Below are 13797 nucleotides of genomic sequence, written 5' to 3'. Positions count from 1 at the left end.
GTACGAACCCGAACTTTACAGTTCGGGTTCGCTCAACTCTAGTCATATTGTTTCTGTTGCTAACCTAAAGGTGTTTCAGTTAAAACAATACATTAACTGCAATACTAGTTTTCTAGTTTACTGTATAACATGTTCTTTGTGTCGCCTCCAATATGTAGGTTGTACTACGAACAGCCTAAAAACCAGGATCTGCAGGCACGTTTCTGACATTCCACATTCCAAGGTGGCCTAAATGTGACACTCGCTTATGCACGTCTAATCCTAGATGTGCACTATATGAAACAGATGGGGTTTTTTTTCACCCCAGTAAGCAAAAACCTGTATTTGTGGCCTAAATGTGACACTCACTTATGCACATCTAATCCCATATGTGCACTATATGAAACTGATGTTTTTTTTTCACCCCAGTAAGCAAAAAGTTGCATTTCTGGCCTAAATGTGACACTCACTTATGCACGTCTAATCCTAGATGTGCACTATATGAAAAAAAAAGTATTTTTTTTAACCCCAGTAAGTAGAAAGCTGTATTTCTGGACTTGCAGACATGCAAATATCCTGTGCTGGTGCACTATCGTTGCATAAAATGGCTGCCGATTATGTATTGATATTGACAAACTGAAGTAAAAAAAGTTCGTTTTCAGCAGTAGTTGGCACAGGGCAGGCTTAAAAAAATTGTGCACTGCACCCACAAAACACATTTGCTGTAGATTGCTGTTTAAAAAAGCATTTCTTTATAAGATTTCTCCCTGATCTCTCCCTCACAGCAGCTGCAGCCTCTCCCTACACTAATCCGAGCAGAGTGACGGGCGGCATTACGTGACTCCAGCTTAAATAGAGGCTGGGTCACATGCTGCAGTTGGCCAATCACAGCCATGCCAATAGTAGGCATGGCTGTGATGGCCTTTTGGGGCAAATAGTATGACGCTTGTTGATTGGCTGCTGTGCAGCCTTTCAAAAAGCGCCAAGAAAGCGCCGAACACCGAACCCGAACTTTTACGTAAATGTTCGGGTCTGGGTGCCGAAAAACCTAAAGTTCGGTACGAACCCGAACTTTACAGTTCGGGTTCGCTCAACTCTAGTCATATTGTTTCTGTTGCTAACCAAAAGGTGTTTCAGTTAAAACAATACATTAACTGCAATACTTGTTTTGTAGTTTACTGTATAACATGTTCTTTGTGTCGCCTCCAATATGTAAGTTGAACTACGAACAGCCTAAAAACCAGGATCTGCAGGCACGTTTCTGACATTCCACATTCCAAGGTGAGGAACGTGTCTGCGGTCAGTTCACATTATGCGGCTGTTCAAGGAGGCGATATCACAGGCATGTACGTTCAGGGTTTAGAGAGAGTTAACCCTCCAGCAAGGGGAGGTGAAGACAGAAAGAAACTGCTAAATAGGGGATCCTTTGCATAACATCAAAGGTCCAAAGGTCTTAGGCTACTTTCACAGTTGCATTTGGGGTTCCGCTTGTGAGATCCGTTTGAAGGCTCTCACAAGCGGCCCCGAACGCATCCGTACATCCCCAATGCATTCTGAATGGATGCGGATCCATTTAGAATGCATCAGTTTGTCTCTGTTCCGCCTCCATTCCGCTCAGGAGACGGACATCCAAACGCTGCTTGCAGCGTTTTGGTGTCCGCCTGGCCGTGCGGAGCCAAACTGATCCGTCCTGACTTACAATGCAAGTCAATGGGGATGAATCCGTTTGACGTTAACACAATATGGTGCAATTGCAAACGGATACGTCCCCCATTGACTTTCAATGTAAAGTCAGGAGTCCCTATTAATATACCATCGGATCGGAGTTTTCTCCAATCCGATGGTATATTTTAACTTGAAACGTCCCTATCACCATGGGAACGCCTCTATGTTAGAATATACCATTGGATTTGAGTTAGATCGTGAAAACTCAGATCCTACAGTATATTCTAACACAGAGGCGTTCCCATAGTGATGGGGTCGCTTCAAGTTAGAATATACTAAGAACTGTCTACATAACTGCCCCCTGCTGCCTGGCACCACCCGATCTCTTACAGGGGGCTGTGATCCGCACAATTAACCCCTCAGGTGCCGCACCTGAGGGGTTAATTGTGCGGATCTCAGCCCCCTGATCGGGTGCTGCCAGGCAGCAGGGGCCAGACCCCCCTCCCTCCCCAGTATTAAAAGCATTGGTGGCCAGTGCGTCCCCCCTCCCTCCCCAGTATTAAAAGCATTGGTGGCCAGTGCGGCCCCCCTCCCCAGTATTAAAAGCATTGGTGGCCAGTGCAACCCTCCCTCCCTCCCCAGTATTAAAAGCATTGATGGCCAGTGCAACCCCCCCTCCCTCCCCAGTATTAAAAGCATTGGTGGCCAGTGCGCCCCCCCCCCCCAGTATTAAAAGCATTGGTGCCATGTTACTTAGCTTATACTTACCTGCGATGTCTGCTCGGTGGCCGGCGCTCCTCCTACTGGTAAGTGACAGGTCTGTGCGGCGCATCGCACAGACCTGTCACTTACCAGTAGGAGGAGCGCCGGCCACAGACAGCGCAGGTAAGTATAAGCTAAGTAACCATGGCAGCCAGGACTGCAGTAGCATCCTGGCTGCCATGGTAACCGATCGGAGCCCCAGCGATTAAACTGGGACTCCGATCGGAAATGCCGCTCCGCTGCTACCAATGATGGGGGGGGTTGTTAGCCTGTGGCCACTGCCACCAATGCTTTTAATACTGGGGAGGGAGGGAAGGGGGGGCCACACTGGCCACCAATGCTTTTATTACTGGGGAGGGAGGGGGGCCGCACTGGCCACCAATGCTTTTAATACTGGGGAGGGAGGGGGGGCCGCACTGGCCACCAATGCTTTTAATACTGGGGAGGGAGGGGGGTCTGGCCCCTGCTGCCTGGCAGCACCCGATCAGGGGGCTGAGATCCGCACAATTAACCCCTCAGGTGCGGCACCTGAGGTGTTAATTGTGCTGATCACAGCCCCCTGTAAGAGATCGGGTGGTGCCAGGCAGCAGGGGGCAGTTATGTACACAGTTTTTAGTATATTCTAACTTGAAGCGTCCCCATCACCATGGGAACGCCTCTGTGTTAGAATATACTGTCGGATCTTAGTTTTCACAATCGTGAAAACTCAGATCTGAAAAAGTTGTTATGCAGACGGATCCGCACTGAACGGATACCATGGTTTTCATTTATAGGTGCGGATCCGTCTGTGCAGATACCAGACGGATCCGCACCTAACGCAAGTGTGAAAGTAGCCTTAATTGTAGACACGATCTGATCTTACATTACTGACTATAGTGCACTACAATGGTTTTAGATTTGTTTGCTTGTGGTTTTATTCAAACACTGAAACATTGTGTATTTTATCTGCATGAAGGTGTGGCTAGGTTTAATTGTGACCACCTGTTTTCTTCTGATTTCTTTGGGGAGTCACTATATAAATCCATGCCTGTGTATTTCTTTTCTGTCATGAGTAAGGATCAGCACTTCATGATCCGAAACGCGTAGACATGAATACCCTGTTTGGTTTTTAATGCACTATCTCCAATAAAAACTGCCACTTTTTTGTACTGGAAGCTGGATTTCTGTTTCTTTGGATGTTACTTTCACGCTTTGTTCCCGCTTTGTTGAACCGTGCTTCCTTAATCATTCTGGGGGCATAGTTACCCCAAGGAGAACTCGTCTTTTAACCCAAAATGTGGAGAGACTGACCTTTGTGAAGATTAATCAGGCATGGATCAGCCAGGATTTCCACATGCCAGTGCCTGATGCATCAGATTAGATTATTCTGGGTGGCACACCCAAACTTTGTCAAAAGAGACCCGTTTCTTCTGGCCACCTGTTTCAGCCACTATTTAGATGCTGCCACCCTCCTTATGCAACACACCTGCTACCATGTGCTCCTACTGCCACCCACCATCTTAGGCCTCATGCACACGACCGTTGTGTGCATCCGTGGCCGTTGTGCCGTTTTCCGTTTTTTTTCGCGGACCCATTGACTTTCAATGGGTCCGTGGAAAAATCGGAAAATGCACCGTTTTGCAGCCGCATCCGTGATCCGTGTTTCCTGGCCGTGAAAAAAATATGACCTGTCCTATTTTTTTCACGGCCAACGGTTCACGGACCCATTCAAGTCAATGGGTCCGTGAAAGAACACGGATGCACACAAGATTGGCATCCGTGTCAGTGATCCGTGGCCGTAGGTTAGTTTTTATACAGACGGATCCGAAGATCCGTCTGCATAAAAGCTTTTTCAGAGATGAGTTTTCACTTCGTGAAAACTCAGAACCGACAGTATATTCTAACACAGAAGCGTTCCCATGGTGATGGGGACGCTTCTAGTTAGAATACACTACAAACTGTGTACAAGACTGCCCCCTGCTGCCTGGCAGCACCCGATCTCTTACAGGGGGCCGTGATCAGCACAATTAACCCCTTCAGGTGCGGCACCTGAAGGGGTTAATTGTGCTGATCACGGCCCCCTGTAAGAGATCAGGGCTGCCAGGCAGCAGGGGGCAGACCCTCCCCCCCTCCCCAGTTTGAATATCATTGGTGGCCAGTGCGGCCCCCCCCCCATCTATTGTAATAATAGGTTGGTGGCCAGTGCGGCCCCCCCCCTCCCTCTATTGTAATAATTCGTTGGTGGCACAGTGTGCGCCCCCCCCTCCCTCCCTCTATTGTAATAATTTGTTGGTGGCACAGTGTGCGCCCCCCCCTCCCTCTATTGTAATAATTCGTTGGTGGCACAGTGTGCGCCCCCCATCGGCCCCCCCTCCCTCTATAGCATTAACAACATTGGTGGCCAGTGTGCGGCCTCCCATCTCCCCCCCCCCATCATTGGTGGCAGCGGAGTTCCGATCGGAGTCCCAGTTTAATCGCTGGGGCTCCGATCGGTAACCATGGCAACCAGGACGCTACTACAGTCCTGGTTGCCATGGTTACTTAGCAATAGTACAATAGTAGAAGATTCATACTTACCGGCTGCTGCGATGTTCGTGTCCGGCACGGAGCTCCTCCTACTGGTAATTGATAGGTCTGTGCGGCGCATTGCTAAATGAACTGTCACTTACCAGTAGGAAGAGCTCCCGGCCGGACACAGACATCGCAGCTCCCAGGTAAGTATGAATTTTTTACTATTGTACTATTGCTAGTAACCCGCTAATGATCGGGGGGGGGGGGGTAGATGGGAGGCCGCACACTGGCCACCAATGTTGTTAATGCTATAGAGGGAGGGGGGACCTATGGGGGGCGCACACTGTGCCACCAACGATTTATTACAATAGAGGGAGGAAGGGGGGCGCACACTGTGCCACCAACGAATTATTACAATAGAGGGAGGAAGGGGGGGGCGCACACTGTGCCACCAACGAATTATTACAATAGAGGGAGGAAGGGGGGGGCCGCACTGGCCACCAATGATATTAAAACTGGGGAGGGGGGGGGTCTGCCCCCTGCTGCCTGGCAGCCCTGATCTCTTACAGGGGGATATGATAGTACAATTAACCCCTTCAGGTGCGGCACCTGAGGGGTTAATTGTGCTGATCACGGCCCCCTGTAAGAGATCGGATGCTGCTAGGCAGCAGGGGGCAGTCATGTAAACAGTTTGTAGTGTATTCTAACTAGAAGCGTCCCCATCACCATGGGAACGCCTCTGTGTTAGAATATACTGTCGGAAATGAGGTTTCACGATCTAACTCATATCCGACAGTATATTCTAACATAGAGGCGTTCCCATGGTGATGGGGACGCTTCAAGTTAAAATATACCATCGGATTGGAGAAAACTCAGATCCGATGGTATAAAAGGGACTCCAGACTTTACATTGAAAGTCAATAGGGACGGATCCATTTGAAATGGCAACATATTGTGTCAACGTCAAACGGATCCGTCCCCATTGACTTGTATTGTAATTCAGGACGGATCCGTTTGGCTCCGCACGGCCAGGCGGACACCAAAACGACTTTTTTTTCATGTCCGTGGATCCTCCAAAAATCAAGGAAGACCCACGGACGAAAAAACGGTCACGGATCACGGGAAAACGGAACCCCGTTTTGCGGACCGCAAACAAATACGGTCGTGTGCATGAGGCCTTATGCTGTTACTGCCACTGCTTTTTCCCCCAACCTCACCACTCTGTGACTGGGAAACTGTGTTGACTCCTAATGCTGTAGCCACCTCACCACTCTGTCACTGGGCCACTGTGCTGACTCCTCATGCTGTTGCCACCTCACAACTCTGTCACTGGGCCACTGTGTTGACTCCTCATGCTGTTGCCATCTCCCCTCTCTGTCACTGGGCCACTTTGTTGACTCCTCATGCTGTTGCCAACCTTCCCACTCTATGACACGGACATTATTGTCCCTCTTTGGCCTTGTTGAGATCACCATTTATTTTACCCTTCTGATCTGTCAGAATGACAGAAAAATTAGAAATATGACAGATCCTGCCTTTGGAGCATCCATAAGGCCTGTATCACACAGTCCCTATTTTGTAGCAGGATATGCTCATGATTTGGAAGCCAAAAGCAGGAGTGGGTACAAAACACAGAAGACATGCAAACTTTCCAATCACGTGTCATCTCTGTTGTGGATTCACTCCTGTTTTTTTTTGGCCTTAGCAATACTCTTGGCTTACTGAGCAAATGCTGACCGTATGAAGAGGGATGCTCAAAAGACAGGATATGTTTTTTTTAGGGTTGTTCTTATGATAGATAAGAAGAAGGACAAAATATACTAATACCCTCTCCACTCTGTCACTACTTGTTTCAGCGTGTACCAGAACAGGCTCTGTAGAAATCTATGTGGAATCAGCTGACAGTTTAAAAGGAGTGCGCTCTTTCACTCTCTAGTACAAAATTTGGCTTCTGCACAGATCTTTATACCTGTTGCTAATACTGACCTATGAGGTTAAGTTCACACTTGAGTTATTTTTTCAGTTTTGGCCCCATAACTGACTAAATAAGTGAAGTGATTCTAAGAGTGATGCCTGTCATCTCGCATGTCATAGTGACTCACAGTACTGTTTCACTAGCACAGCAGACTCCCTATGGATGTTTCTGCAATGCACAGTATTCAATACTACTATACAAGCTCTCAGCTTCCAGGAAATAGCTATTTTTTTAAGGCGATTCTTCACAAATAAATTCACATTGAGTCATATCTTTTTGGGAAATTCGGCGAATTGTTCTAATAGAATTTTTAAGAAATTCGCTCATCTCTAAATATGAACAGAAATAAAAAAAATTACTGTACATTTTGCATTATTATACAGATATGCTAAAAAGCTATACATACAGCACTGAGAACCATGGACAGGCAGCGGATTCTCTTCTTCTTCTCGAAATACATACTGGAGGAGAGAAAGGTATAGGTAATTGTATTTATCAGAAGCTACAGTATAGTGACTGCCAAATTCTTACAAGTTCACGTCTTAAGGCCTCATGCACACGACCGTGCCATTTTTTGCGGTCCGCAAACCGCAGATCCGCAAAAAACAGAAGCCGCCCGTGTGCCTTCCGCAATTTGCGGAACGGAACGGGCGGCCCATTGTAGAAATACCTCTTCATGCTTGCAAAATGGACAACAATAGGACATGCTATATTTTTTTTGCGGGGCCACGGAACGGAGCAAAGGATGCGGACAGCGAGTGCTGTCCGCATCTTTTGCGGCCCCATTGAAGTGAATGGGTCCGCACCCGAGCCGCAAAAACTGCGGCTCGGATGCGGACCCGAAAAATGGTCGTGTGCATGAGGCCTAAGTTGTATAATTCATAAACTCCTTAAAGGGATTGTGCCAAGATTTCAAATTATTCCCTGTCCACAGTATAGGGGATAACTAACTGATCATGGGGGTCTGACTGCTGGGACCCCCACCAATCCTGTTCCCCTGTGCTGATGGAGCAGCAGGCCAAGCAATCGCCCTGCCACTTCATTTATTCTCTATAGGATTGCCGGAAATAGCAAAATCTCTGTAATGGAAAACTTGCCACAACCCTTTTAATGATAACAGAGTGAGTGTACATTAGATAACAGTATATTTTTTCATAATATAAATAAGATCTTAGGTTCTATATGGAAGGAATCCACTCATACATAATATCAAAGCCTACAAAGGTAAAAGCCTACAGATGCGTCTTTCCTTACCTTTTCACCAGTTTCAAGATGTTAAGACTAGCTTTGCATTATAAAAATTTGTGTTACTCTGTATAATGTAAGAAATGCATGAGTTTTTATCAAAGCTATTTCAAAATTGTGAAAAGGTAAGGACTAACACATCTGTATAGATCTTTTGTAAACAATAAATTGTCCTTTGCCTATAGTCATGACCAAAGAGATGAGTTGATGACAGCTCTATGTGATTATTAAAGCTACATTTTTAAAAGACCAAAAATAATATTTTATAAAATCTGCTCTGGCATGTAGACAAAAAGGAAATGTGTCATCAGAAAATAACATATTGTTTAAATCACGTTTTTTATTTTCACTATATTTAAACAAAAAACATAAAATCCTGCAGTTTTCACAATAGCCACTAAGAATAATAATAGGCGCCATTCGTGCTAAAAGTTTTTCCTTTAGAGGGTAGAGTCCTGCCCAAGTTTTCACCTCCAGTAGAATAGAGGATAATCCCAACTAAGACTTGGCCCCCTCTTTCCCTGGGCCCCATACCAGTCGCATGGTCTGCCGCTATGGTAGTTACACCCTTGCATGTATCATATATCATATGAAGTGCCGGAGGTGTTCCAGAGTTATATGCATGTTATAGAGCTCGAGGTGTGATCCAGAATTAACTGCATGACATGACTGAACTGGAAGTGGTTTCCAGGGTTATATGCATGTTATAGAGCTGGAGGTGTGACCCAGAATTAACTGCATAACATGACTGAACTTGAAGTGGTTTCCAGAGTTTATTTTCCCCATCGGGTGTTCCATGGGATGATTGAGCTGAGATTTATCCTGGAGTGTAAGGTTCTCATATGCAGCGGGTGTTCCCTGCAAACTATCACAACAAAAAAGCGGGCGGCATTACTGGACCACTCCTACGTGGTTACTCTGTCCTATTGACTCCGTAACACCCAGTATACGTGGTGCACTGCCTTGAATAGTAAGCGAAAATACTCAATAAACAAGTTGTAGAAATACAGGCGGCACTCACCACTGGAAAAGAATCTTCTTTATTTCGAAGACATTGATAAAATGTATTCTAATTCTAAGCCTTTTAACGTCCTAAAAAAATAAAATGACATTTACAAAATGATGCCAACATAAAGTAGAGGTAAGGGGAATGTTAAGTAGTTAATATTTTATGAGGTATCACTTTCTGTTTTATAAGCAGAGAAATAGAAATTTTGAAAATTGCGAATTTTTCAAAATTTTTGGTGAATTTGGAATTTTTTTTATAAATAAAGGTGAAATATATTGACTCAAATTTATGACTATCATGAAGTACAATGTGTCACGAGAAAACAATTTCTGAATGGCTTGGATAAGTAAAAGCGTCAATAAACAAGTTGTAGAAATACAGACGGCACTCACCACTGGAAAAGAATCTTCTTTATTTTGAATACATCGATACAGGTAAAATAGGGCTGGGGCGGACAACCTTCCACTGACACCACGCTAGCTAGTGACAGGGGTTCCGCATACCTGTGCTTCCTCCGGCTACCAATGTGAAAACATGGATTTGCGCCGGCTCTTATGCTTCGTCAAGTGAGGTTGTTATGGCAACCAGTCACGCCGAAGCTCAAACAAATAGGCAGATCCATGCCTCACTGCATTTGAAATCAATAATCCAAAACATGACTCCTACAAACAATCAGCAATATAACAGACAATTAAATGAATACACTAAGGTCATTTTGTTCATTTAATCCTAATGCTCCCGTGGCGTCTGTGCGAATAGTCCACCACACCTCTTTCTGAAGCAGGAGGCGATGTCTATCACCACCTTGCGTCATCGGAGGGACGGCTTAGATTCCAGTTGATGTATTTAATATCACCTCCATGGACCCTAGGTACATGGTCCATGAGGCTTTCCCTGACTTTACCGAGTTTAGGTGCTCCCTAAACCTCTTGTACATAGGCCTGATGGTTTTGCCCACATACGAAGCCCCGCATCTGCAATTGACAACATACACCAAAAAGGCAGTCTTACACTTAATAAACTGGGTTATCCTATGGTTTACAGCTCCAATGGTAAGCGCTTTCTTCTGATAATTATAGCTACAAAAAGAGCAGTTGCCACATTTAAAGTTGCCACATGGTTTCCTTCCTGTTAGCCAATTCTTTGTGTTTTTTTCTTCCTTAAAGCGGCTACTGACCAATCTGTCCTTAAGTGTGATTCCTTTTAAACGTGACCACCGGCCTTTTTTCCACAAATTTAGCCAAACTCAGTTAATTTCTAAGTATGTCCCAATTGTTTACAATGACCTGTTTAATCCAATCCGACATAGGGCTGAATTTAAATGTGAACACAAATCTACCTCCACTTTCTATGTCGCGACTTTTTTACCATCGCAATGCAGTAATTCCTCTTGTGTGTGCGATTGTGCCCTGCGCATAGCATTATCCAATCCCCTAGTCAAATTCCCTCTCCTAGTGAATCTTTCTCTTAATTTGTTTGCTTGTCTGGCGCACCCTTTATTGGTGTTATTGATTCGTCTTAGTCTCACATATTGTCCATATGGTACAGCTTCCTTTACGGTGCGTGGGTGAAAGCTACCATGATGCAGTAGAGAATTAGTTGCAATGGGTTTTCATACAACTTGTGGATTGGATAATGCTATGCGCAGGGCACAATTGCACACACATAAGGAATTACTGCATCGCAATGGTAAAAAAAAGTCGCAATGTAGAAAGTGAAGGTAGATTTGTGTTCACATTTAAATTCAGCCCTATGTTTGATCAGATTAAACAGGTCATTTTAAACAATTGGGACATACTTAGAAATGAACCGAGTTTGGCAAAATTTGTGGAAAAAAGGCCGGTGGTTACGTTTAAAGGGAGTCACACACTTATGGACAGATTGTTCAGTAGTCACTTTAAGGGGGAAAAAACACAAAGAATTGGCTAACAGGAAGGAAACCATGTGGCAACTTTGAATGTGGCGACTGCTCTTTTTGAAGCTATAATTATCAGAAGAAAGTGCTTACCATTGGAGGTGTAAACCATAGGATAAACCCAGTTTATTATGTGTAAGACTGCCTTTGTGGTGTATGTTGTCAATTGCAGATGCGGGGCTTTTTATGTGGGCAAAACCATCAGGCCTATGTACAAGAGGTTTAGGGAGCACCTAAACTCGGTAAAATCAGGAAAAGGTTGCCCCCGCCTCATAGACCACATACATAGGGTCCATGGAGGTGATATTAAATACCTCAGCTTTGCTGGAATCGAAGCCATCCCTCCGATGACACAGGGTGGTGATAGACATCGCCTCTTGCTTCAGAAAGAGGTACGGTGGATTATTTGCACAGATGCCACAGGAGCATTAGGATTAAATGAACAAAATGACCTTAGTGTATTAATTTAATTGTCTGTTATATTGCTGATTGTTTGTAGGGGTCATGTTTTGGATTATTGATTTCAAATGCAGTGAGGCATGGATCTGCCTATTTGTTTGAGCTTCGGCGTGACTGGTTGCCATGACAACCTCGCTTGACGAAGCATAAAAACCGGTACACATACATGACGTCACTTTGGTAGCCGGAGGAAGCACAGGTGTGCGAAACGGCTGTCGCTAGCTAGCGTGGTGTCGGTGGAAGGTTGTCCCCAGTCCTATTTTACCTGTATCGATGTATTCGAAATAAAGAAGATTCTTTTCCAGTGGTGAGTGCCACCTGTATTTCTACAACTTGTTTTATCAACGCTTTTACTTATTCAAGCCATTCAGAGATTGTTTTCTCGTGACACATTGTACATCATAAATTTGAGTTAATATATTTCACCTTTATTTTAAAAAAAAATCCAAATTTACAAAAAAATTCGAATAATTAGCAATTTTCTAAATTTACATTTCTCTGCTTATAAAACAGAAAGTGATACCTCAAAATATTTATTACTTAACATTCCCCTTATGTCTACTTTATGTTGGCATCATTTTGTAAATGTCATTTTATTTTTTTAGGACATTAAAAGGCTTAGAATTTTACAAGCAATTCTTAAAATTTTTAAGAAAATTGCTAAAACCCACTTTTTAAGGACCAGTTCAGGTCTGAAGTCACTTTGTGGGGCTTACATAGTGGATACCCCTCACAAATGACCCCATTGTAAAAACGAAACCCCTCAAGTTACTTAAAACTGATTTTACCAACTTTGTTTACCCTTTAGGTGTTCCACAAGAATTAAAGGAAAATAGAGATCAAATTCTTAAATTTCACTTTTTTGGCAGATTTACCATTTTAATCCATTTTTTTCTTTAACACATAAGGGGTTAACAGCCAAACAAAACTCAACATTTATTACCCTTATTCTGCGGTTTACAGAAACACCCCACATGTGGTCGTAAACGGATGTAAGGCCACACGGCAGGGCGCAGAAGAAAAGGAGCACCATTTGGTTTTTGGAAGGCAGATTTGGCTGAACTGGTTATTAGATGCCATGTCCTATTTGAAGCCCCCCTGATGCACCCTTACAGTAGAAACTCCCAAAAAGTGACCCCATTTTGGAAACTAGGTGATAAGGTGCCAGTTTTATTGGTACTATTTTGGGGTATATATGAGTTTTATTTGCACTATATTACGTTTTTTGTGAGGCAAGGTAACCAAAAATGGCACTGTTTTGGCACAGTTTCTTTTTTTGCAGATCATGTGCTACTTTTATAGAGTAGGTTAATGATATAAAAAATGTCTACTTTCTTAGTTTTTTTGTTTCAGTTTTACATAATAAAGCATTTTTGAAAAAACAATTATGTTTTTGTGTCTCCATTTTCTGAACGCCATATTTTATTTTGCCAATCGTCTTGTGCAGGGGCTCGTTTTTTACAGGAAGAGTTGATGTTTTTGTTGGTACCATTTTTGGGTACATATGATTTTTGATCATTCATTATATCACTTTGTGGTGCAAGGTGGCCAAAAAATTGGCTGTTTTAGCACAGTTTTTATTTATTTATTTTTACAGCGTTCACCTAAGGGGTTAGGTCATGTGACATTTTTATACAGCAGATCGTTACGGACATGGCGATACCTAATATGTATACTTTTTCTTATTTATTTAAGTTTTACATAATAATAACATTTTTGAAACAAAAAAAAATGATGTTTTAGAGTCTCCATAGTCTGAGAGCTATAGCTTTTTTATTTTTTGCCCGATTGTCTTAGTTAGGAACTCATTTTTTGCAAGATGAGGTGTCAGTTTGATTGGTACTATTTTGGGGGACATAAGCTTGGTGTTGCACTTTATGTGATGTTAGGTGACAAAAAAATGGCTTTTTTGGCACAGTTTTTATTTTATTTTTATTACGATGTTCATCCAAGTGGTTAGGTCATGTGATATTTTTATAGAGCTGGTTGTTATTTATTTCACTTTACCACAATAATAGCATTTTTTAAACAAAAAAATTATGTTTAATGTGTCCATGTTCTGAGAGCTATAGTTTTTTTTTTTTGAGCGATTCTCTTATGTAGGAGCTCATTTTTTGCGGGATGAGGTGACGGTTTTATTGGTATCATTTTGTGAGACATAAGCCTTTTCTGATCACTTTGTGTTGCACTTTTTGTGATGTAAGGTGACAAAAATGGCTTTTTTTGACACAGTTTCTATTTTTATTTTTTTATGGTGTTTATCGGACTGGGTGGATCATGTGATATGTTTATAGAGCC

The 13797-nt window shown here is 43.4% G+C and overlaps 1 protein-coding gene across 1 annotated transcript in view; it reads right to left on the bottom strand.

Moving 5' to 3' along the window:
* Positions 1-13797, bottom strand: part of LOC120990939 (protein unc-13 homolog A-like) — a 2175961-nt gene that overhangs the window by 1700501 nt on the left and 461663 nt on the right. Inside the window, exon 6 of the mRNA XM_040419831.1 lies at positions 7278-7332. Coding sequence (XP_040275765.1) covers positions 7278-7332 — 55 coding nt within the window. The remainder of the gene's footprint in view (positions 1-7277; positions 7333-13797) is intronic.

Source organism: Bufo bufo, chromosome 2 (assembly GCF_905171765.1).
Source record: "Bufo bufo chromosome 2, aBufBuf1.1, whole genome shotgun sequence".
Classification (NCBI taxonomy): domain Eukaryota; kingdom Metazoa; phylum Chordata; class Amphibia; order Anura; family Bufonidae; genus Bufo; species Bufo bufo.
This window is presented reverse-complemented; position numbering and strand designations above follow the sequence as displayed.